The sequence below is a fragment of the Sinocyclocheilus anshuiensis genome, unplaced genomic scaffold, assembly GCF_001515605.1.
Source record: "Sinocyclocheilus anshuiensis isolate Anshui unplaced genomic scaffold, SAMN03320099.WGS_v1.1 scaffold1290, whole genome shotgun sequence".
In the NCBI taxonomy this organism is placed as follows: Eukaryota; Metazoa; Chordata; class Actinopteri; order Cypriniformes; family Cyprinidae; genus Sinocyclocheilus; species Sinocyclocheilus anshuiensis.
The window spans coordinates 159,430-185,886 of NW_015558599.1; the positions used below are offsets into that span (position 1 = coordinate 159,430).

Below are 26,457 nucleotides of genomic sequence, written 5' to 3' on the forward strand. Positions count from 1 at the left end.
GTTCTTCTCGACCCTTTTTGCTCTCCAAGCAGCCTTCAAATGACAGTTCCAACCCCAACAATGATCTTCTGGGCCTGTCTCTACCAGATTCAGATTCAGCCAGTGTAAGCAGTGGAACCACCAGCAGTGCCAGCACTCCCCTGGATCAGCTGTCACGTCACGCCCAAAGCGGCCTCAGAGAATCCAACATCATCAGTGACAATGAGACCAATGACCAGGAGTGGCGAGACTGTCCCAGTGCTATCGAGGCCCAGTTCTGCAGGCTTCGGCTGACCGAGGAGGCCTCCCAGGCGCCTGCTCCCCATGTGCTTCCAGAGAGCGGAGAAGTGGACACTCCAGAAAGGCAGTGTTCTATAAAGCGAGCTCACTTCAGCGCGGTAAAACGCAAGCCTGGCAGAGGCACGAGTAGCTTCAGACGCAGCCAGGCGGCCCTACTGAACATGCGTCGACATAGCCACTCTTTGGACAGCCAGACTGAGACAATGGCAAATAGCGTGGACCTTAACTCACTACTGGAGAAGGAGTTCAGCGTGCAGAGCCTGACCTCTGTTGTCAATGAGGACTTCTTCTACGACAACACCGCTGAGGCAAAAAACGTGACCACTTCATAGTGTCTGTCACCTGGCCACCACAAAACAAAGCTTAGCATGGCTTCAGAGCCTATGTGCTTGACCTGGTGTTGAGCCACATTATCCCACGCAGCCTTACTAAAGTTATTAGCCAATTCAGGGAAGCAACTGAGGCCGGACAATTCATTTGGACCTTTTGTAGAACCACAGTTTGACAGACCTTCATTCAAAATGGTGTGAAGTGTTTCATAATTCTCCATGATCCACAGCACTAATTCACTGAACTGGCCACATTGCAACTGTTTTGCACCAGAGAACCAAATTACCTGCCTTCACTCTTTTTACATGGCATCCTGATGCAAAACTAATACCAGTCTGCTCTCCCACACACATACTAGGAGCTATCCAGCTACAAGAACCGAATTCTGTCAGGTTTTTAATTTTGCCTTGTTTTGGACACTACATATGCTTCTTGCTCTAAATCTAAGCATTGCTTCTATTTTTGTCATGGGTTTGCTTTGTATAAACTATTTTATTTATTAGCAAGTTTCTTTTTCTATTTCTTTTTCACAAGAATCCAGAATGTTGGGTTAAGACTTTGGCAGGAGATCTCAATGGACAAACTACTCATACTTTTGTTACAAAAACATGGTCAGTTGTAAACAATCAATCAGGACTTTAAATGTGCTATGCTGGAAATGTAACTCTGAAATAAAGCCTGCAGTTGTCCTTGTTTCAGAATGTTTAAACGTGTAAATAGTATTTTTTTCATGGATTACTGTAACTTAATTTTAAGAGTTTATATACTGTTCATACTTCACAGCCAAAAACTGTAATAAACAGGTGTCTGATTACATTGCTGGATTGTTTTTGTCTTGATTTCCTGTTTTCTGCAAAAAAGCAGCAACATTATTTATTTTTTTTTTTTGGATAAAAACAAAGGAATAAAATGCACACAAAGTGACAGACAACGGAATCACACTTTCAGCATTTGATTTGAAAAATATGAAGACAAGAGTCAATGCAAATCTTATTAGCACACATTAAAAAAAGTCTAGGAAAAAATAATGTATTCATCAGTCAAATTATTTTTAGGTAACAATGGCAAATGTTTTTTTCTCTGACAGGTGATTGTCAGCCTCTAGCTGTAAAATGATTAAAGCATTCCCATAGCTGCTTTATGATATGACAGGTTTTCTGGGCAACCCTCTCTCTTCCTCAATTCCAGTTCCTAGTCACCCTCTCTGTATTGAACTGATTAATGTAATTTTCCTTCCTACCTACAAAACAGCTTTGTGATAATTCACAGTGTTCTTAAACTATATCTCCCATAACTTAAATTTAATCCCCTTGCATTTTCTAAAATCCTTTCTTTGTCTTTTTTAGCTGAAAATTTTCAGAAATTAAATGAAAACCTCACTGCTGGCTAGTCTTTTACATACAGCAAGCATCCATTCAAAAGACAAAAAAAAATGAGCAAAACAAATTCATGCCAGCTGATGAAACTGTCACCATTATGAGTCTGCTGCGTTAGTGGTTGTCAACATTTTCCTCTACTGTGGTGTGAAGGTTAAGTCCTTTACGGTTGTTTCCCAACTGTCTCTTTGCCTGATGCTTGAGTTTCAGTTCCTCTCTGAAGTCATAGTCGATGAGGCCTTGGTTCTCCTCGCAAAGCTTACTGTAGGCGTCTGCTAAAGCCCTGAATTCAGAAATAGAGATCTCTGTGGGCCGCAGTGTGGGATCCACATCAGCACTGCACAGCAACTCTTCCGTCAGTTCTTGACGCTGAGACTCTGGGAACAGCATCCTGCAGCAAAGAAGAAAAAAAAAAAGAGTCATCACATGCTGACACAATGAGTTAACGTACAAAACTTGAGAAGTGGCATGGAAGTGACGTTATATGGTCTGTGCGGATGTTTGCTTGGCGCTTGTCAAATTAGAAAAGCAGCAACACAGTTTATGTTGCTGGTGAAATTACAGATGTTCTCCCTCACATTCCTCACTTCAGTGACACTAATTGTCGAGCTCCTTCCCAACTTCCAGCTCCTGAAGAGCCAACTTCCTGCAGCATTGAGCTCCAACCTGCCCCAACACACCTGCCTGGAAGTTTCTAGTCATCCTGAACGCCTTGATTCGCTTCAGATTCAGCTGTGTTTAATTAGGATCGGAGCTGAACTTTGAAGGACAGTAGCCTTTCAGGAGCGGGACTGGAATAATTTCAATGTATGTATTTAATGTTTTGCTGGATGAACACTCAACACCAAGGCACACAACAGTACAAGCAATTGTGCGTACTGTACTTCGTATCTCTGTATCCACCCTGACTAAAATCCATGAGAATAGAGGTAAAGAGAGAGGAGTTTGGGAAAAGTAGTTTACAGGATGCCAGGGAAATGCTTACTCAAGTCCTCTGCGGCAGTGCTTCCTCCGGAACTGGAAGGCGTTCTTGACAATCCTCTCGACCAGCTTAAAGGGCTGCTGGATCTGGGGCTGAGCCAGCGGAGTGAAGTGCACCACCCCCACATCCACCTACGCACGGTGATGAGATGAAAACACACACACACATACAACAGTGTTACAGTCAGACCTTGAGACCATTTTCACAAGCTACTCCCACTCGAGTGAGGGGGAGAAACGGAATGGAAACTAGCGCAAGAGGGATATACGAGTGAAGAAAAGCAGAGGGTTGGGAGAGGAGGAGGTGGGTGACGCTGCACGATGACAAGCCAGTTCCGGTTGCTACAGTAACACCTGTTTGAAGGACCATCAAAACAAGCCTCTTCAAACGTGAATAGTAAGTCTCTTGTTACACTGATGCTTCCTAAATGTTCTTATATCCACAGTCTAGTGATGATGTAGGGGATACTTCAGCTTCTATCTCCCCTGGTTCTCTGATCAGCACTAAAGGACAGTGCTTCTTTTCATTATGCAAAATCGACACAGACGTCTGCTGTGCCCAGGCTAAAACCTGTTTCTCTTGTGTAACTAGCAGGAGGCATCATTTTGGTAGCTCCAGAACCGTAGCGCCGACCTGTAGCAGAACAAATTGTTTATCTGTATTAATCCAGAGTGTGGATTCTGAATTTAATCGATTAAGTGAAGCTCAACGATAAACACCTAGGGGATATAGTAGTAATAATTTGCCTTAAATTATAGAAATGTGCTGGAATGCCCCCAGAATGGAGACATGTGATGAAGATAACGGAGATACGGATGAAAATGTAATTAGTTAGGTGATAAAGAGAAAATGCACATTGATTTGTCCTGCATTTCAGCAGCATGCCTTACTGTGATTTAACATACTGTAAACCCATCTGGTTGTGTTGCAGTCATGCAGGACTCTTGGCTTCCTACTTTGGCTAGATTCTTCCACTTGGGCTCATTTTAAATAAATTACGAGCAGGATACAAGGCTTTGAAGAGCCCTTCTGGTGTTTAGGGCTACAAAACAGCAATACACTGGAGATGACAGAGAAGGAAAGATGTGACGAGAGCTTTCAGAAAGCATTGACTCATCTGCCTCGGCTATGCAGAAGGAGAACCAACATTCAAGAAATCAATTTGGCCACCTGTCATTTACCCAGCTTGGGATGCTGGTTTTAGAATGACACACTTCATCCCTTCCCTCCGCGAAGGCGTCTGAAATTTTGACCAGGTAGATTCAAGTCCCTAAGAAGTCACAAAGAAACACTGAGCAATATGAAATATTTACAGCTCAGGATTTAGAAGCAACCGCATAGAGTTATGTATGTATATACACAAACTAGCTTTCCTGTAATATACCCCCCCTCCCCTTTCCTCAAGTTTAATCCTGGTAATAATGCAGAACATAAATGGCCTATACACACAGATATGGGTCAATTTCAGCAAGAACTGTCATTAATAACAGCTGTAACAGTTACTTGTACTTGTAACAGTTGCACACATTAGGCCTAAAAGTAAAACTCAACAGCACCACTAGACTATATATTTACTAGGGCTGGGTAAAAAATATGGATCTCAATATTAATCGATTCTCATTTTTACGGAACGATATCGATTCTTAAATCCCAAGAATCGATTAGCCTATTCTAGCCTGTTTTCAGTTAATGAACATAACATTGATTGAAGGACACTTCCCAACCAATTAATCACAATAAGCATTGTGCTTTGGTACTTTTAATATGAAACAAAGTGTCCGATTTCAAATTCTGTCCATTGTATTGAATCCGTGTATCATTCGATCATTCGTTTTTTGATTTAATATTGAAAGTAAAAAAATGAGAAAACGGCTCCTTTTTCGTTTTTTCCCAAAAAACGAAAAACCAAGAATTCAGCTTAAATTTTCGTTTTTCGTTCAGGGGTAGAAAAATGAATAAACAGCTTGAATATTCGATTTCTAAACGTGGGCAGGAATTAAACGCCCCTTTCTGCTGATTGGTCAGCCGAAGATCGAACCGTGCCATCATCAGTTCTTCCGCAGTATCACGCAGCAGAATAATAGTCCTCCACTGCTGCAGTTGTATGGATTCTTAACACATTTATTGCAACTACATTTCATCTTTTTTCATCAAACAAACAGGCTAATGAATAGCTCGACACAACTCATACCGGGGCAGAGTCTAGACAGGGCTTTCTTCTGTGTAGATATAAATTCTATTCTTTGCATCAGCTGGGCATGGCAGGGTATGATATGACAGCTGTCTTAGCCTACCCTGCTCACCCAGTAAGTCTGTTTGTTTAATTAAGAAATTAATTAATTAATTTGTAAATAAATAAAATAAATATTTTAAACACTAAGACAAAAAGGAAAGAATAATGAATTGGCTTGGGTATATATAGGCCTATGTTCACGCAAGAACTGTCATTCTGACTGACAACTGGAGAACAACAGATATTAAATGGCCTACTGTTAGAGTTTTATAATGTAGTCTTGTGTTTTACTAAAATTGATTATAATTGATATGATATCTCAAATGGATATGCACTTGTGCGCGGCGTGAGCTGCTGCGCACTCGCACTGCAACGCAAGATTTTCATAAAATATAATAGCTTGCCATTTCGGTTTGTTTTTCCACCCATGAACAAAAAACGAAAAAGGAGCCGGTTTCTACTTTCAATATTAAATCAAAAAACAAATGATCGAATGATACACGGATTATATTGCAGTATTTAAACAACAAATGCTGTTTTTTGGCGCTGTTTAATGTGGAGTGACAGATCGCTGTAGCGTCTCGGTTCAACAGAGTCAGACGCGGCAGCGCGAGGCGCACGTGAATTGATCATCTCCTCCACATTAATACCAGTTTCAGCACAAAATAAACATGACTAACATGTTCCGAAGGTAAGTTAAAAGAAAGAGTACAACTTTACAATCCGTATCCTGTCTCATGTAATCGCTCAATCAGTGTTTCAGCGGCGCAAACACGTCAAAATATAACGGCTTGTGAACAATGTCACGTAACGTCACATTTACCTCAGAAAAAACAACGTTATTAGGTGACCATAAACTCATTAGTCAGATAGAAAAATAAACTGTAGAGAGGGGCATTTTGATAAATACTGTATATGCACCATATAGCCTAACATATTTATTATAAAATTTACTGTTCTTCAGTGTTTAATTTGTTTGAATAAATCCATCAAGTTTTTATGACAGCCACCATTTAAATGTTTATATTTAAAAAAAAACGAAATGAAGTAGAAATATTATGTAATTGTAACTTTATTATTTTAAAAACTTCATTAAGTGTAATTTTAACAAATCAGTCAATTTTAACCTTCAATTTTATTTTATAGTAATGTAGTACCAACTGACTATCATGTATATTTTAAAGCATTAGTTGAGAAATTTGCCATGTACTGTACCTGATATATATCCAAAATAATCGATATTGAATCGAATCGGTAATCAAAATGAATCGCAAGCATGTGATTGAGAATCAGATCAAATCATGAAATTTGTGTCAAAACCCAGCCCTAATATTTACCCCCTACTGTACTGTATAGGTTCCCTTTCTCATTTGCACCGAAGTGCAAGTGCCCCCTAATACAAAGGGTGTGAATTTTAATTTGTCATTTCTAATGGAGAATGATCAAATTGAGGTGGCAGTCCCTCAGGGCTATCTGAGTAACCATTATTTCCTTCACATAACTGCCAGTGAAACAATGAAGTATGCGGCTGGAAATGCATACAGTAAAGGAGAAAATAGTCCCGCAATGAGTAGGGATACATTAATCATGACAGCACTTTCAAAAGACAACCACTCTTACTTCAGCTCAGATAAGGAAGCGGAAAGAGAGAATGTAACCAGCGCAGGCTGACAGGGCTTTTGTCAGCGAGGCTTGTTTTTACTGTGGGAATGGCTCGTCCTACGCTTTATGAACAGCCCAAGGCATTGATGGGAACCAAAGGAACTACTGATGTGCTTTGAGAGTCAGATATGAATTGATTCTCATGGAGATTCTCTCCAGCCTATATAAGACTACAGGCTTCTAAGGTGTCTAGCTGAAGACACAAGGCGAGATGGACATAAAGGGTAAGCAAGTTAAGAAGGGCTAAATGAACAGTGGCCCTATGTTTAAGCACTTTACGAATGCAAGATCAATGAAAAGAATTCCTATTTTACTGAACAGTAAAGTCACAAGAAAAAGCACAGAGGCAATAAATCAAGGTAGTGTGGAAACCCACACACTTCCCTCTTGCACAGCAGAGAGTAATTTCCATTTATTATCATGAATTTAAACAGCCATTTCTGTAGCAGTTGCAGTAAGACCATTTTGACATCTGCATTACAGGCAAACAGCTACAGCAGGGTAATGAAATGTCTCCATCAGCAGCTGTGAATAACAAATGGATCTCATCCTAAACAATAAAAAAAAAAAGCACAGCTTCACCCCCACCCCGTCTCTCAAGAAATGACAATTTCGATGTCCATCTCAAGCCTTTGCACATGATAGCTAGAGGTGATCAAATCAAGGCACCATGCATATAATTGCTTTCTGTGCCTTCACACGTCAGTTCCCGACACACATTCCCTGGGTACATGTTAGTGGCACCCCTTACACAGTTTACACATTTTAGTTAGTTATTTTCCAGCACGATTCCAGCAGCAGCACTTAAATGCACAAGGTGAGGACACACAAACCAGCAACAACATTTTTAAACCCCACTAGGGCCTAAATGCATTCAAATGAAGATTATCACCACTAAATATAAGAGTATAAGGCTACACCTTCAGCTTGACCTGTGTAAAAGTACTGATTTTGACTTACAGCTCCAATATTGATAATTTTTCATTTTAACAGACAGAGACAGATAGATAGATTCAGTTTTGTCCTTCTTTGCCCTCTTTGTCATTTCTAAACCAATGCCATATAGCCACTCCCACCCTGCAGCGAGGAGAGGACGGATGGAGGACGGCAGGGGTGGGGGGTGTAGGGTTTATAGGGGCAGCAGCTGTGAGTTCATCCTCCTGCAGAGTGAATGTTCCTGCTCAGTGGCTAGTCATATTATGATTAGGGTGATTGTGGTGCATTGCCACTTTAGTGAAACTCCTTTAATAGCAGGTGAAAGGGCCATGCCTTTTGTCCACTACCCACACAGCATGTGCTTTGAGAAAAAAAAAACATACATGCATATAAATATTACACACATATACATATACATATATATATACATATACACACACACATATACACACATATATATATATATATATATATATATATATATATATACACACACACACACTCTTTGAAAACAGCATCGTCGCTCCATCACTGTTGTCCTCTAATATACCGCTGCTGCTGAAGACACGGATGACACGAACGGATCGCCAACGACACAACTACGGGCGTTTACACTCTGTTTATGTATTTAGCAGTGTGTGTACGTGTGTGCTCGGAAACCTGACGCGTCACAGCTCGCTCTGCACCAGCCGAGGTAAGGACAGGGTTTCTGCATTCCGCTCCGTATTAGAAATAAACCGTTCAGCCTCCACTATGAGTCATAACCTAAAAGATTTCTGTCATTGCCTTTGTAAAACAAAGGAAAAAGAAAATGTGCTGACAAGTTGTGTGCTTGTGTGTCTGAAACGATACTTTATTTCCTTTACCTGACCGCATGGAAAACAGAATCAGACTCCAGTTATTATCAGACATGGCAACAATGCGTGCATGTTCTATCACTCCACTAAGAACTCAGTTCTCCAGTAGAGATGTGGGTATGAGGCACGAACCTGCTTCCTCATCATCCTGTGTGCACACTTCTCTTTGTTCCCAGTGTGCTGGGGGAGGAGGAGGACACTCGTTTAATTCTCTCACTTATTTCCTCAGGCAGGCGGCGGTGCTGAGGAGTCTCTGCCGTAGCAGTTGCAGCCGAAGGAGAGGGGACTAGGCAAGCTGGTGTGAATGTTGGCCGAGTTAAGGAACGCGGCAGGATGGCGTCCACGGGCACGCAGATCTTCGCCTTCGTGCTGGCATTGCTAGGCATCCTAGGTGCCACGGTGGCCACGTTACTGCCTAACTGGAAGGTGAGCGCGGATGTTGGCTCCAACATCATCACTGCCATCTCGCAGATGCAGGGGCTGTGGATGGACTGCACCTGGTACAGCACTGGCATGTTCAGCTGTACGCTAAAATACTCTGTGCTGGCGCTGCCCGCATACCTCCAGACGGCACGCACCACTATGGTGCTCTCCTGCGTGTTGGCAGCGCTGGGACTGTTTTTGGCCTCTTTGGGTTTAAAGTGCACTCGCTGGGGTGGGGGACGGCGTGCTAAACGTCACGCTGCCATGGCCGCCGGCACCTGCTTTCTGGCCTCTGGCTTTCTCTGCCTTGTTCCTGCCTCCTGGTACACAAATGAGGTTATTGTCAGTTTCCTGGACGCCAATGTGCCAGAAAGCAACAAGTTCGAGCCGGGCGGTGCCGTCTACGTAGCCTTCATCTCGTCTGGTTTCCTTTTCATGGGTGGATCTATTTTCTGTCTGTCCTGCTCGGGGAAGCGACATGGCCCCCAGGATTTGATACTTCTCCCTCCGGACAAACTCCTCTTGCAGCAGCAGCAGCAACTGCTGCAGCAACAGCAGCAACAGGACCAGCTCCAGCACCAGTACTGCTCTCTCTCCCCGCTGGATAACAAGACTGGCTACAGCCTGCAGGACTACGTATAGGGGACCGGTAGTTCTGGAGCAAGACAAGTGCAATGCACTGCCACTCCACCTCTTGGCTCTCGTGATTACAACGTGAAAGGGCGAGAGGGACCGCAACTTTGAAGCATTTCCCTTATCGTTTCCGTCTCTCCCCTTTTTAAGATCAGCAAGCACAAAACAGTGGAAGTATTCCCTTAAGCGACGTCTACGAACAGACGGATCGTGAATACTGAGGGGCGAGTGGCAGCAACGCTGCAGCTAAAGCGGTGTGGAAGACTGAGCAAGACGATAAATAAATGCACATATCCAGCATCCTAGTAAATCGTATTAAAGTGTTCCTCTGGGAACGGATTAGCAACAAGGGAATGTTTCTGCTACTTCAAATCCTACCCCCCTTCCCAAAGATCTGAACTCAGAAGCAATCGTTTAGCTGCTAACAATCGTTTGGTAACCTCTGTTAAAGTAAAATGGCAATATGTCTCTAAGAGGCAACAGAATGGGAGAGCCCTTGTTTGGGAGATTCTTTGCTTTTCTTTCTATTTGATTAATGGTTATGTTAATGAAATCTCTTGTCTTATTTTGGTAGCTGATAGAATGATTGATATTCTGCCTAAGCATGCTTTCTGGAGCCTGTGCATAATGCAGTGGAATGCCTGATGTAGACTGAATTGTAGCCATATAGCCCGTGCCTAAAGAGCTGTAGTACATAAACCGCTGAAACTGTTTGGAGATAAGTAGGAGGAGAGAGTGAATAGGGGTTGCTGGGCCAGGCATGTATGGGAAATTCATATCGAGGCTGAGAGGAGACTACCCCTTCTTACGTCAAATGGACGATGTAATGTTGTGCTGTTCACTTTCGCATTTTGCCCCAGACAAAAGCAAGCTGCCTTGAGCTCAGGGCATGCTGTTTGCCACTCTATCACGCGCACACTCATCGTGCTGCATGTGTGCTTTTTATTCATGCTGCTACTCTCACTGCCATGGAAACGGGATTCTACACCCAAATACATGTATTGTCTAGGGTCGTGTCTCTCTGCACACTCAGAGGATGGTGGTCCTGTCTGTGACGAGCTGGAGGCTGTCATAAATCACTCCAGCCAACAGCAGAGGATCGGTGTCTAGACACCAAGCCTCTGCAACACCCCTTCTCTCAGATGGGAGGGTCCGTACCCTGCTGACCACCTCCGAGCTTGAGAATATTATCAGTAGACAATATACGTGCAGCAGATTTGTTTAACAGACATAACATCAACAAAGATGAGATTGGGTTTCAGTAACTGGCAGCGTTTTTATGGAAGCATGTGGCACCTGATAAGGCTGCAATCTGTTTGGGTCCACTCTCACAGGAAGTAGATATTTTTTTCCAAATTTGAATAAGCAGCCACATTAGTCTATAAATGCATCAGCAGTGCATCTGCTGACAGATTGTCACCTACACTTTACGTCATCTAAAAGGAATATTTCAGGTTATTCATGGCCATCGTCTGTGGCATGCTGTCAATTACGAGAAAAAGGGAAAGAGTTAAACATTTAAAGTGTTTATTTATGGTGCTGCTCACACATCTTCACCCATAGGATAGTTCACCCAAAAATTAACACTTTGTCATCATTTACTCACCCTCAGGTTGTTCCAAACCTGTATGAGTTTGAGCTCCTACAGATTTGGAACCTGTATGAAGTCAGGAACTGTTTGGTTACTAACATTCTTCAAAATATCTTCTTTTGTGTTCAACAGAAGTTCACACAAGTTTGGAACCTTAAATGATGAAAAAAAAAAAAGTTCATTTTTGGGTGAACAATCCCTTTAAATGCATTTCCATTTTAATTGCTTGCCACTGATACATTTTTATATCAACTTAAACTTAGTCAATTTTTGTCTCTGTTAAACAGACAACATGTCACAAATACTGGCCATAGAGATTTTACTATTCATTTAAGTAGGGGAAACTTCATTCTCTACCTCCCTCAGTGCACGCCATCCCGTTCTCCCCGAGCGCTTATGGATGTTGCCTCTGACAGCCAGAACAGTTGCATGTCATGTGCAAATTTGCCAATGCATGTGTACAACACAAACACCCCCTCATAAGCATGCCCCCTCCCCTGCATATATAACTTGTGCCAAGAGTGAAGTAAGTGTGTGTTGTGCTTGGATGCAGCCATGCATTTCTATGCTGCTGAAGGGAGGAATGCAATTTCAGTGTTGTTCTGCTCTGGCAAAAAGAGCTTTGGCGGTGATGGATAGCACAGCGCATTCTTCCTCTCAAGCAGATTCCCATAGGCGAGCAGATGGCTGGGCCCAGCTCGCCCCCTGCAGGCGGCGGCGGGCATGCTGCGTGGGCACAGCCAGATTTTGTGCTGCCCCTCTAGGGCAGATTACGCCCTCCTCAGCAGACCATGCCAGCTCCTGGACAATAACGACTGCCCATGCACCATTACCGAATGCAATAAGCACTCCTCCTACCCTCCAAAAGTAACGATGCACTGAAATGTTACAATTGTGAATGTGCCAAACTCATGACTACTTTGCAAATGTATGAACAGGTGTACGGTTCTGTTTGCCAAATGCAAGATGATTTAACGTTTTCGAAAGACTGTCATCTGTACTGGGAGATAATTTATAAATATGAAGTTTATCAACTAAAATATCAACTAATATTAAATTCCAAAGCACAGTAGTTCATTCTAGGATCACAAGCAGGTCAAGTTCACTGTAGGGCAGGCTTGAAAGGACTGAGATGATTTTTTAAATTGTGCTTTGGGATTTCATATTCATCAAAGCTCTGCAAAGATTGTGTTTATCATTATTAATTTACTGAGAGCACTGTTCAACGCCCTAGCATAGGGCTGGACAATAATTCAATATCAATATGTATCGCGATATAATTGTTTTCAATAACGGTGATATGATTTTTAAACACATTTCCGATATTTCGATATACATTACCACCCTAGCATGTTCACAGCAAATCTTCTTCATAAGAAGACAAACATTTACACCTTTAATTGTGTAACCTCATTTGAAAGCAATTTATTTTTTGTTAGCTTAACATGGTAAAAGATACACTGAAATGAAGATGATTATCTGTAGATAGTATTACCAGAAGAGGTTTTGTAATTATAAAGACAAACTATCATATATTGTTATGGTGCAGCTTGTTTATTAGCACGCTATAGAAAAAAAAAGACGTTTCATATGATCCAGACGAAACAAACAGGCCCTCGTTTTTTGTTCAGTGGCCAATCGAATTATTTCTCATTGGATAAATGCAGCTTATATCTTGGTGGATGCTTCTGCACCTTCTTAATTTTGCAGAGGATACTGTTCAAATATTCTGTACTGTTCTCTCAGTGTGCTTGTGCAAGTAGTTCTATTTTTATTAATAAAAATTGGTGTAAGCAGTATGTTCTTAAAAACAACTAAGTCTTATTTTAATTAATTTGTACTGTATTGTTCATTTGAGGACAACACTTCGGCAACAAATGGCAAAGATTTGAATAGAACAGGCTGTACGGAACATATTCGTTCATCAGTTCCATTTACTGTAGTTAACATTAAAAATGAATAAATAAAATCAGCATTCATTCATTTCCTAGAAGACCACTGAAAGAGAAGAACTGCAAATCAGTATCATTATAAGAGGTGTGTTTATAAACCTTTTACCCCATTTTTTTCAAAGGATGATGCATTTAAATTACAAAGTATACACCATAGTAGTATTTGTATTTGCCTTTAAAATACATATGAATTACACTATTAAGAATAGTAGCAATTTTCATTGATGTGGCTATTTTATATACAGTGCTTAAATGATTAACGATCCATTATGATTTGATGTATGCACTGATCATGCCCATGCCAAGTCATAGTCCATTAAGTGTAAGAAGTGTAAGGCAGATTTTTGGCCATCAAAGTAGGCTTGGTTCTTTAGGTTAATTTTTAGGCCATCTTATTATGGCTCATAACATACTGTACACCCCCAACTACCATATTACATTACACAATGGCAAAATAGTGCATTACATGTCTTCATGTAAGGTAAAGCATTTCAGTCATGTAACACCAGCTAAACTGATTAAAACTGAAGTGTTATACTTCATTGGGCATCAAAACTCCATCAGCAGTAATGGCGAGCCAAGTCCATAGACCATCAATCAGTCAGTGCTAGCACCCCTCACTGCAAGCATTATTATTATTTTCTTTTAGAGGCAGTGTGTTATTTTTGTAATATGAGCAATGTGGAAGATATAATATGATTGTCAGACACTGGTTGACCTTGCCTTGCTGGAAACACTCCTGGGTCTGTACACACACTCAGTACCGTGAGCACAATGAAATGATGATACTGCTCTTGTTTGGTGCATTGTGAACTGCTGAGACAGGCATTTTTCTTTTGTTTTTTCGTTTTCAAAGGTGTAAATAAAAGATTACTGGAGTATGTTTTAGAAAATACTATTTCAGTCTATCAACTTCAAAATTTCACATTTAATTGAATGTGTTACTTGTAATTTGTGAAATTTAAAATTAAATCCTACGCCAAATTTCTTTCAGAGTAGGTCTTACTGTAAGGAACAAACATTTCAGCACTGATTTGTCTTTAAATTTAAAAGACTTAATGTATGTAGTTCATTCAAACATCACACACAGAGGAGAATAATATTAAATAAATATGTGGGAGGAGCTTCGGCCAAAAATAGTGCTGTTGTAATGGATAGTATAACAGCAGATAATAATCAAATCTTACAGTGGATTTAGAACCACATATTTGCAAGATCTCTTAAATATCTTTATTGAAAACTACTAATCAGCTTTGGTCAAAATCCAAAGCATTTAATATTAAAATGGGATATTTTTAGATCTGGAATCATTATATATTGAGAGTAAGGCTGCAGGCTTTCTGAGACATTGAAATAACCTTCCTTTACTCCTGATACTTCATTTGACCCCATTTATTAAAATGGAGCACTACTTTGACCCCATTATTCACTCTGGTAGGTTTCATTTTCTGTGATGGTCCCATGGTGCTACAGTCAATGGAGAAAAAGAGTTTAATGATCCTTAAAATGGACATAAAAGAAAAAAGTGACTGGCCTTGCTATGTATGGGTAGTTGAAATGACAACTTTTTATGTCCGGGATATCATTTCAAAAAAGCTTTTCTTTTTCTCTCTCTCTCTCTTTTTTAAGAAATAAGAAAATAATGTCAGAATAGTGCTGTTACAGAATAGCAAGTCTCTACAGGAATATATTCTGATAATTTTAAAACGTTGTGTGATCCAAAACCATTTGCTGCAACGTTCAAAAATGATAGTTGAAATATACTTGTGATCAAATTTGAGGAACAGGAATATTTCATAGGATAAGCTGACATGTATTCCATTTTTTGTTGTTAAAGTAACTGAAGCATTATAAGAATTGAAATGAGATGTGCTCTGCAAAGTTCCTACACCTTTTGACCAATTAATTGAATGACTTTTCCAGTCTTTCGTGATTACTGGATAAGTCTTTTATTTTAAAGGGGTCATATGATGCCATTTTAAAGATCATTATTTTGTGTATTTGGTGTAACAGAATATGTTGACATGCTTTAATGTTCAAAAAACACATTATTTTTCAAATACTGTACATTATTGTAGGTCCTCTATGCCCTGCCTCTCTCAAACATGTCATTTTCAACAATTATTCTGTCTAACAGCAGCATTTTACAGGAGACACAATGTGGGCGATGACACAAGTTCATTTGATTGTATTGCAGCTGAATAAGACAAACATGCTAGAAATGAGAACTTTTGTTTAAATATGTCACAATTTAACATTTCCTATAGCAGTCACCGCATGGGCAAGTGCTGGGGTTAAAGCCTTGCATGCACCTGGTGGGGGTGTCAAGTGCGATTCGTGACAGAGGAGACCAGCGAATGCAGCGTGGGCCTGAGGACATACAATGCACAACCAATCACCGTGGACACAAGCCTTCAAGGACAACCATAGTCACTCAATGTGACAGAACAAGGTGCCTTGCAGCGTCCACACAAGACTGCCAGACATTAAAAAAAAGCCACATATAAAAAAAAAAAAACATCCCTAGTGGCATGCCAATATCAGCTAATGCTCATGATTATAAATAGAACAACTCCGTCCTGTGCTGAAATGCTGCAGCTCCAGCTTCCAGCTCTTTGACCTTAAAGAGGGGTTAGGAAAAATTGAAATCGCATCATATGACCCCTTTAAAAATACAGCCTTTTCCAGTTAAAGACAAAACTGCAGCTATCATATACTATAAATCCTCAAAGGCCATATGTGTCCAAAACTATAATTTGTACTATCTTCTTTATGTTTTTTTTCTACACATTTTCATGTTCAAATGTCATCCACCCACATGTGTAGCTGTGTAGAATCATCTCCTCAGAGATCGTAGAGGGATGGAGGTGCCAGTGCTTCCATTACTCTTAATATCCAGACAAACATCTGCTTGAGGTACGCTTCACTCTCTCTAAAGATCAATCTCTGTCATGAGCTCATCCTCAAGCTGTCTCCCTCTTACTCGCACTTTCTATCCTGTGTGTGTGGGAAGGACACTGCAGTAGCAGCTGGCTCCATGTCTGCCTCCGTACACAGAACAACTCAGTTCTGTTCTGAAATGCTGCAGCTAATTCTCTCTGACCTTACAGAGGGGTTCTGCAGGGAAATGAAACGTGGCAAATTTAATAATTCAACCCATAGTGTGAATGTAGTGCTCTAAATACAGTGAATGAGCTACTGCTAATTACCAGCTGCACAATATTCAGTTCTCTAATCCAGTTACTTTGACAAGAGCATAACAGGAGGCTGTGTATTATACACCATGTGTGGCAACTTACTCCCAGACGCATCTTCTCTCTAAACCTTCAATAAATCCTATTAACTTTTCACAGTGTATGATGTACACATGCACAGATGTACTGTGATCTCTGGACCAATTCACACATACTGATTTCCGACTGGGACTGTGCATTGGATGACGAAGATACAGGTAAAACTATATTCTGCCAAAAAATAAAGAAATACATAATAGTGTTTTATTTGAAAACATTAACAATGACTACAGGGGCCTGCACCATGAAGCTAGATGAAACCAATTTTGGGTTAAACAGGATTGGTTTCAAGTTGACAAAACCAAACCAATCCAATTAGGCTCATACAGTTACAAATTAACTTTAAACCTTATATATTGAGTCTTGTTTAGATTACATATTTCATCATATTACATATTATCTATATATTTATAATTAAACTAAGCTTAATATTAATTGTTAAACTGTAATAACTGCTAATGTGTAATGAACCAAAGGTATAATTAAACATAAATGATATAAAATAACTATAATAAAAATGCTTTTAGTGTTGATTCTTTTTCAAATTCAAATTATTTTACTGGTAAGTGACTTTTAATTTGGATCAAGAGAACCTGGGGAGTGGCTTAATTAATTAGTTCAGAGATGTGTCTCTTTGCTCACTTCCGATTAGTCTAATTTGCCGATTGGTTGGCGCAAAGTAATCTAAAACTCACCTGACTAGCCAGCTTAACTGGCTTTATGCTACAGGCCCCTCTAACTTTAATTACAAACAGAGTAAAAAAAATTATATATAAAATGTTACGATTAAATAGCTATAATATGAATCTAGAAATTAATACACAAAGTATAATGCTTCCAAGACCATAACCAGCCATATTTACAATTTCTGGAAAACCTCATCTAAGTTGCGGCCAGTAATAGCCACTTACTGAACATTATCAATCTGACAAATCAGAAGAATTTGCAAGGTATAAAAATGGATGTACAAGATCAACAAATATAGGATTTGCTGTGGCAATGCAGTGTTGGTGCAAAAAGGCAAGTTGCTGATCCATCAACTTGCCTAAAACCTATTGTTAATCCCAGAGAAACTTCATCATTTTAATACCAGGTTGACTTTAAAAGCAGTATGCAGACTCCACAGCCAACTCAAAGATGACACACACACAACTAATGCTGATTTCAAAAGATGCGAGCAGTCCTCTAGGGTAAGCCTCTTCAACACAGATGGCATTCATACCACCACAGCTCTGTACAGCAAATAAACTGGCAAAGGCAAATTTGCAGTAATAAAATCTTGAACTAATATCAAAGAGAATACATTGCTTTTAATGTAAGCATAAAAAGAACACATACATATCACACACCCTATGGCCAAAAAACTGTAAACTAGATTTTTTTTTTAAATGTTCTGAAGAAAATGTGATTGGTACTTGGCAGCACAAAACTGTCTTCTGGGTGGTTATAAGGGCATTACTAGATAGTCCTGCTGCATGGTGGTTGATCACTGGCCCATGTCAAAACGTTTGAGTCCCAAAGACTCCGGTCTTTTCTTCAATCCAAGTCTGTTTGACTTCTGGCCAATTTAATTTTATTATTATTTATTAAATATAAGTATATAATATTTTTTGTAATATATAAAAAATATATTAAAATTTAATATACAAGTTTTTTAAGACCTTTTTAGATCTCAACAAGCCACACAATTTGATGTCGTTCATATCCACAGCACAAACTGTGTGAGAAGAGCAACACGCTGAAGCTGTGAGCAACAGTAATGGCGAATCTTAATTAGTCACTAGAACATTAACTGCATGTTAAGTCATACTCAAAATGCGAACAAGATAAGCAGTTAGGGCTGCACGATAAATCGAAATGGAATCGAGATCGCGATTCGACAGAAGCTGCGATTGTCATGCGTATCTTTCAGTGAAGCACGGTTCTGTGATCAGCAGTAAATCTCCATCCAAAGGCCAGAGGGCGCTCTCGCGCTGAAACTCCAAATACGCCTCGCAGAAGAAACCCAGAAAATCCCTATAGCGGTAGCTGGATAAACAGAAGATTTAACTGCTTTCATTGATTCAACGTGACTAATAAACACACGACTACGGCAATATACGGTTTATCTGAGTATTTATTATTATAATTTTCATTAAAATAAAGTATATTTATAATGCAATGCCTTTATCACTGCTTAAATACTATGAAATATGTTGCGTGCCTTATTCTGTGTAAGAAGCCACATCATCTCACAGAAGGATTTATTTCAAACACTCGACTGACGTTATGAAGTGAGTTTGGAGTAAAAATATGTTATTAAATGTGGTATTTTCACATGCTTTCAGATGGAGCAGCATTTACTACACAGAGCCGTAGTTCACTGAGAAGCTATGCAAACAGCTGTCATTATCGCGAACGATTTCTTCGATTTCAGAATCGCGCAATAAAATCGTCTGCGATTTTTTTTGAGTAACTTGTCAGTGAACTACGGCTATGTGTAGTAAATTCTGCTCCATCTGAAAGCACGTGATGATGATTTCCTGTTGATTACAGAACCGGCTTTTTTAACAAAATGCGCATGACAATCGCATTCGATTAATCGTGCAGCCCTATAAGCAGTTATTTCTCATTTAACACTGATTATTATTCTGCCTTTCCACAAGATTAATGTCTTCCTGACATCAGAAACGTGAAGACAAACACCAGTGATGATTAAATGTCATACAGATAAAGGTCTAAAGGTGAATTCCCCTCATTACATTTCAGCCAACAAAGAAATTTGATTTTCTCTAAAAATGTGTCTTCCAACAGCACACAGTTTAAATTATTTTTTTTGTTGTTGTCCTGTCAGTACTTATCCCTCAGATATCTTACAAGTGTTAGCCTATGTTTTTCAAAGAGTGCAATTAAGCTTTTTCTCAGGGGTATGTCTACAGTGCATCATCACTCTTGTACAATTTTTATCTTGAGATGTTTCAGTAACTTCTTGTGAGAAACCTCATGAAGCAGCATACTTCTTTCATCAGTTGTGTAAAAGCCTTGGTGTGCAATGAAATAATCATCCGTGCCACTTAATCCAAGAAAATGCACAATTCGTCCCACTTTCCTTTCTTCTCTTCTTCATTCCAAAGCACTCTGGCTGGATAAAATATTTACAGACAAGGGAACTTTGTGCGTAAGGTACTTTCTTTTATAGGACCCTCTTATCCACAAACCCCTGGCATTCCCCAAAACTCAAATCCAGTGGAGTAAAAAAGCAAGGCTAAAATTTTCAAACGGGCTCTTTTTTCCTTACTGTGCAATGTTACGATTAAATGTGTAATGTGTAATTAAATGCCCTGTGGGCATCATTACACACTAAGCGTTGCCATCTCTGATTCCACATCTAAGACAACATTGACTCTGAGCTCTTCTAATGAGCTAACACCCACATCCTTCCACATGAGCAGTCAAACACAGAGAGATACAGAAACATAAATGGCAGAAGAAAGGGACTTACGTTAGGTTTTGGAACAAAGGCACATCCTGGGATGGTGAAACAGTTTTTGACAGTGCAGAGATACTGAGCCATGACAGACAGACGGCTGCGTTGACGGCTTCCTGTGCTGGCTGTTAACCTCTAGAAATTAAAGAGAAGACAAAGACTGTTTTTCTTCCCAACCATTTCATCCCCAAAAAAAACAACATACAAAAAAACAACACTCAAATACTTAAGATTAATGTCGTTCTAGATGTACTTTCTGTACTTTTTTTAAAGAATCTAGCAAAGTTGTAACTCGTTACCTAATATTACCCTTTGCATGGTACCCAGCCACCTAGAATTCTTACAAACCAATAAAAAAAACACAATATTTCAAATCTTTTGTATTTGCTACAGTGTGCCAAAACTGCTAAAAAATGCTATAAAATAAACTGAATTTAGCTTGTTTGTCCAGTTTTAAAGCTGCAAGACAGTAATAACAACTGAAAAAAAGCAGAGTGAAATCCGAGTGTTAACAGATCAGAGGTAGAATGTTCAGAGGGAACACTTATATTCACTCATTTAATCTAATAACATTTGTTTTCCTGTACATTTAAGAACTCTTTTTTTTTAAAGATCTTATTACAGTTACTGTTCATATAAAATATAATTTCTTGCATAGTGTGCAACATAAAATATTTGATGAAAATGCATATTTGAGATTTAGAGGCTGTTAATTCTGGTTTGCGGGCCTTGTCACATTATGAAGGACTGAAAACAATTTGATTGGTGCTGAATCTTACTGCTTTAGAGCGTTCCAATTTTAGAGAATCAAGATCCATGCAGTTGAAAAACTTCTATGAGTAGATTTGAGTTGAGTCTTATTTCGCGTGGGATTTAATATGGTGGCTTGAGAGAGAGCCTGAAAGTGTGCATGTTTCATGCCAATTTCAAGCTGCGTGACAACAACATAAATATAAAATGACCATTTTTATTCTGCTGTGCCTTTAGGAGTTCTGTGTAAATGTCCTCTTTGCACGTGAAATGAACAACATTGCTTTGTTGCAAACTTGAAAAGCCTAAATTTCATTGTGACATTGGTCGTTAAGAAAGCTACCATGTGTTTTCATAGTACAATGCACATTTATTTCAAAAGATAAAGGAAAAATGTTTTCCTCACAATATGAGGAACATAAACTAAAACTGAAAAGAGAAATTAAGGCGGTACTAGTTAGTCTATGATTGATTTCATGCAACAAAAACTCCTGTCGGACAGCAACTAAATTTGTAGACCATACTTCTTTAAAACAATGCCTCCAAATGAATAATACCAGGAATAACGGATACTGTTCGACTTACTTCAGCCACCTCTTTCTGGAAGGTCAGTGTAAGCCTTGTACGTCCAAACATAAAGCACCCAGTTCTGTTCGACATCTGCTCCAGCCACTTTATAATGAGAGGAGTCGACACACTAAAGGGCAGATTCCCAATGATGTGCAGGTTGGGGGGTACTGAAATACAAACACACACATTCATAAAGAACCTTTCATGTTCTTTATGGCCGTTCATATAACAGCAGAGTACACAAATGATGTTGCTGCCAAACAGCAGCAGGCAGCTGACCTTTGCTAAGCTGGCTGTTGATCACCCAGAAAAGGCTGAATACTGGATGGCAGACATTCAGGTAAGTTGTCTAAGCTTGTTTGTTTGTGAATAAGACAGTGGCTGCAATAGGTGTTAAACAGAGGGGCAATCTAAAAGGTCTGGGGTGTTCTGGGTGTAATGCTTTGCCAGGCACTTTGCAGCTGTGTCGGATAAGAACATTTTGTTAAAGCGAATTCTAGGAAGAACTGGCAACCAATGCAAAGACATGAACAAAGGTGTGAAACGAGAGCTTGGAGATTAACAAGTTAAGCTGCAGCATTTGGATAGGTTCAGGGGGAAAAAAACGAAGAGGCTTATTTTCTCTGATGATTGATTATTTCAAATAAGAACATATTTAATTAGACTTGTCCAACAAATTATTTTAATGTATTTATTAATATATACACATATGGGTCACCATATTTGGCCACACGTCACTTTCACTTCACTTTCACTTAAAATAAATAAATATTTGTTGTCTTAAAAAATATCTCTAAATTATTGGCAACCCTAGAAACTCTCAGGAGTAAATCTCTAAAAAAAAGTTTCTAAGTTGAGTGATTCACCCTGAGTGAGTGGGAAAACTTACAGGAAGTGGTAAGACATGACTTTCAGTGCGGTATAAATATGAGGTCACTATATAGGCTCAAGTGCCTACATTCAAAGTTATCTAGACAAAGATAAGTTGCACAATAAATTGAATGAAGAGGTGCCAATAATTGTGTCACAAATTTCTTTTCAGAAAAATAAGTCTCTACTTCCACTAATATCCACTAGTATCCAAAGTACTAGTGACAAAGAGGATAAACAGCAAAGACATTTTTCCACAGTGTGTTTTGCTCGTATTTGTCGAGGGTGAAATAAAATAACTCATTCCATAGCGAAGTACTAATTTATTGAACTGTGTTTGAGATCATAATGTTTACCGTCTTCCCATGTCTTAGCTATGTGGGCTGGGAACCCTCTCTCCAGTCTGTATGTGAGAATATCTCCATGTGCTATCCTCATTTTTCCAGGAGCAGCCTCAGACAAGAGCTGAACAAAAAAAAGAAGACCCAAATACTTCAATATACATGCTTACTCAGCCTAATTATATGATATAAAATTAGAAACAGACAAGCACACACATATACATACATAATTCTTCTGTTCCAGATTCATACCACATTATAATATTTTTTTTCTTTAGTCTTATTTAAATGTTCTTTCTGTTCTCAGGTCATATATGTATGTATGCACCAAGAGCTCCTTAAAAACCAAAACAAATTCCTTGTGTGCAAATAAAGCTAAAGCTAATTCTGACAAAAATATAGCATACGAGAACTTACAAGTGCCTTGGTGGAAGAGTGAAGTAACATCTCACAGCAAGAACGGGCTAATCTTTCTCAGTCCATTCAGATGAGATGCACTGTAGTACTAAAAGCAGCTGGTGGTCACACCACACACTGACTGCTACTTTTGATATTGAGCCCCGCTCTCATCATTCCATTTGTCAAATGTCTGTGAAATTTGTTCACTTTATTTATCAATTGTTAAATCTTTTTATGCTCCTACAAATAATTTCACATAGTAGATTAGAATTTAAGTGTTTTTTTGTTTTTTTTACGTTTTTGAAGGACGTCTCTTGGTAAATGCTCACCAAGGCTCACAATATTTTGAAATATTATTACGAATTAGAAATGAAAATAGCTAATTTTCAGCTAATCTAGTTTTTAAAATTACATTTTAAAATATATTTAAATAAAAATAAAAACAATTATTTTTAAATTGTAATATTTCGCAATATTAGTTTTTAACTGCATCTTTAATTTAAAAGAATGCAGCCTTGGTGAGCATAAGAGACTTCTTTCAAAAACATAAAAAAATCTTTTGACCTATAGTGTTTGTTGGATATCAGGCACTAGCAACTAAAAACATTTGCTTTTGTGTAAAGCAGCTGTATCCACACAACCAGGTGTCATTATAAAGTACCTGGGAGTCTAATATAGGTGAAATTGTATTCAGCATTTTTATACAGAGCATTTATTCTTTTTTTGTTTAAAAACCACTGCCGATACCAATATTTAACAAGCAGGGTGGCCAGTGGATAGAGTGATACCACTATATGTAATGAAAGTTAATGTTAGCACAAATGTAATATTACCACTTATTTTACACTACATTCCTTTAAAATTCACTAAAAATTATTTGAAAACAGAAAAAGTGCAGTATTCATTGATTGGCCGGTTTATAGATTTTGAAAATGACAGTAAGTGGAATAAACACCTTTGCTTGCCAGTCTAGCAGCTATCGGTCAATAATCTCAAAATAGTCAAATATTTGAAATGGCCAATTCATCGCTCTATAGAATACATGGATTTATTTGTAAACCTGTAATCCTGGAATAAAGCGTGTGTCCTTCTCCACCACTAATAAATCTGCTGCTCCAGCTTTCAGAATAGACCTGGTGAGGCCCCCGGGTCCAGGTCCCACCTCACACACATGCGCATCCTTCAGGTTCCCCGCCTGCCGGACAATCTTATCTGAAATCCATAAGCATTTTGTTTAAAGTTGCTGTTTACATTTCACACCCACATTACACAAACACACACATAAACAGTGTGCTACTTTATTGAAATCTATGAAGTCTTGTTAACGCGTTTCGAAAGGGAGTGAGCAACAGTTGGACTGACCTGCGAGTCTCATGTCTAGGAGGAAGTTCTGAGAAAGCTGTTTCTCTGCTCTCAGATTATACAGCTTGATAATCTCCTTTATGGTAGGCAGAGGAGGTAACCGAAAACAGGCCAGTTTCTGTGTAGCTGCCATCTCCCTTCAGTTAAAAATACAACTGAAAAAACATAAGTGTCTTTCAATTACTTGCCCGTTTAAAATAAATCTTTTAAAATATTCCTGTTTACTTTAAATAAATTAAAATATCCCAGATTTTCAGTGTAATCACACTTCTGAATGCCTCAGTACAAAGATACATTTTCAACACATAAGGAAGAAAAACAATATCCTCAGATCCTCAGTCCTGCAATAACACATGGCATTCACATGTCTACCACCCAAAATCTCTGGATTTAGAGACTCAACAGGAGATTCGTGATGTTCGGGCAACACCTTGTGGTTAACCGTCTGAACTGCAGTTACTTTGAAACAAACTGTCGGTTTCATACCATAACTGACATTTAAAGCGTTAAAGGTAAAACGTATAGCGAGTGCAGGACTTTTCCAATTTAGGAAAATATTTGTGATTTAACTGTAAAATATAGAATATAATTCAGCAACGTAATTTTCTATAGAACAACAGCTCCTATCTGCCCTGGCTCTGAGCACTTAGATAAAACAGTGAATAACAACTTAATTGTATTTAAGTTAAGACACACATCCCTTAGTGGAGAGATTTATAATAAAGACTGTATATGTTAGCATCATTCTATAAGCAGTGAAGACTGCGACATGCTAATAAACAACACAACATTATTACTCTGTCTGTTTAACACATTTAATGCGCTTAGAAAATAGTTTTTATTATTTTACTTCTTACTCAGCCACATATTTAAACGGCTATCTTCAATAAGAACAAAACTGTTTTAGGCTAAAACGCGACACAAACAGGAAACACGTTTTCCTCACCGGTGCAGATGTCTTCCTACAGCGGAGGCGGTTACCCTGACGCTATGATTATTTCCTCCAATGCAGTGCCGACAATGAACAAACTAACCAATCATGTTCATAAGGGGCGGGGATGTTTCGGTGCCCTTGAAAATGTGTAGTTCGACGCCGTTTGACCCACAAACATCATAACAATTAATAATTATAATAGTATAGAAACCCAAAACACTTTAAAAAAAAAAAACGTCTTTTTTTATTCACAGATCAGGTGAGGTTTAAATGATATTTTGACTACTTAACTAAATGTCCCTGGTGTACATTTCCAATATCTGGTCACCTAGTCCTAGTGGACAGTCCGGCACGTCCTGATTTTGCTACATATTTTGTTGACCCTGGAACAACATTTTAATCCAAAAATGTAGTCTTGACCATATCCCTACACCTAAACCTAACCTTAACCATGAGTAATCCCTAAAATCCGAGGAAATGATAGATGAATGACACTGATGTACAAGCACCAAACACTGATTGTAAGCCTAAACTTCACAAAAACTATAAACTGGTTCTTCAAACCTGATTGGTTAATCACAATGTTGTTCCAGGGTCAACAAAGATGTTGATCCAGGAACTTGTCGCACTTGGTAAAATCAGGTTCTACGTAGTCCGTCCTCTTCAAATCATCCCATCATCAGTCAGAGATCATATTAAATCATGGAGATTTGGAACCAGCCTTTCTAATAATCTGGGCTCTGACTGAGAATTTTTTTTCTACCTTGACTTAAAAAAAAAAAAAATTTTTTTTTTTAGGTCATGCACATCCTTTGTAAGCTATTGGCATGCCATGACAAGACGTTATGATGGCAAGAAAATCCTACAGAAACTTTATTTTTTAATTCACTTAAATGATTACCAGATAATTATAATTACTTTCAGTAAGATTTTAAGTGACTTGTTCATTCCAAACAGAGCAAACATGCCGTTATAAAAGTTTTTGCAGCCAAGTAATTTTAGTGTTTTCTTTTCTTTTTTTTTCAACCCCCTTAAGATTTTATGTACTATCGATTTCAATTTTACATTACACGTGGGAAAAGACCTGACATGATTTTACTTACTTTTTTAAATCTAAAAAAGCTGCCATTTTAACAGGGGAGTACAGCTATTTTTAGCCACCATAGCCAAGTGTATTCGTAAAAAAATATGGCTTTCTGGGGTTATATGGTTTAATTG

At 38.8% G+C, this 26,457-nt stretch overlaps 3 protein-coding genes across 8 annotated transcripts in view; 2 read left to right on the plus strand and 1 right to left on the minus strand.

Annotated features, from left to right (window-relative positions):
* tiam2a (TIAM Rac1 associated GEF 2a) overlaps nt 1-1,428 on the plus strand; it is an 82,358-nt gene extending 80,930 nt beyond the window's left edge. For 4 of the 5 annotated variants that reach the window (XM_016475877.1, XM_016475878.1, XM_016475876.1 and 1 more), the window contains one exon: nt 1-1,428. In XM_016475877.1, the coding sequence (XP_016331363.1) occupies nt 1-611 (611 nt within the window). In that variant the 3' untranslated portion in view covers nt 612-1,428. The other variant, XM_016475874.1, reaches the window with a different exon arrangement.
* Nucleotides 1,303-25,324, minus strand: tfb1m (transcription factor B1, mitochondrial). Its single transcript, XM_016475879.1, has 8 exons — nt 25,252-25,324; nt 24,306-24,460; nt 24,004-24,155; nt 22,560-22,668; nt 21,349-21,500; nt 20,029-20,148; nt 2,971-3,098; nt 1,303-2,376 (listed from the first exon to the last, which is right to left on the minus strand). The coding sequence occupies exons 2-8, from the start codon at nt 24,436-24,438 to the stop codon at nt 2,100-2,102; spliced, it is 1,071 nt and encodes a 356-aa protein (XP_016331365.1). The 5' UTR covers nt 24,439-24,460; nt 25,252-25,324; the 3' UTR covers nt 1,303-2,099.
* On the plus strand, nt 3,108-11,506 carry LOC107680108 (claudin-20-like). Of its 2 annotated transcripts, none has more exons than XM_016475881.1 (2): nt 3,108-3,363; nt 8,885-11,506. In XM_016475881.1, exon 2 carries the CDS (start codon nt 8,989-8,991, stop codon nt 9,718-9,720), a length of 732 nt encoding a protein of 243 aa, XP_016331367.1. In that variant the 5' UTR covers nt 3,108-3,363; nt 8,885-8,988; the 3' UTR covers nt 9,721-11,506. The 2 variants fall into 2 exon arrangements, with proteins under 2 accessions (XP_016331367.1, XP_016331366.1); XM_016475880.1 differs by lacking the exon at nt 3,108-3,363 and adding an exon at nt 8,328-8,492.
* Nucleotides 25,325-26,457: the final 1,133 nt, after the last annotated feature.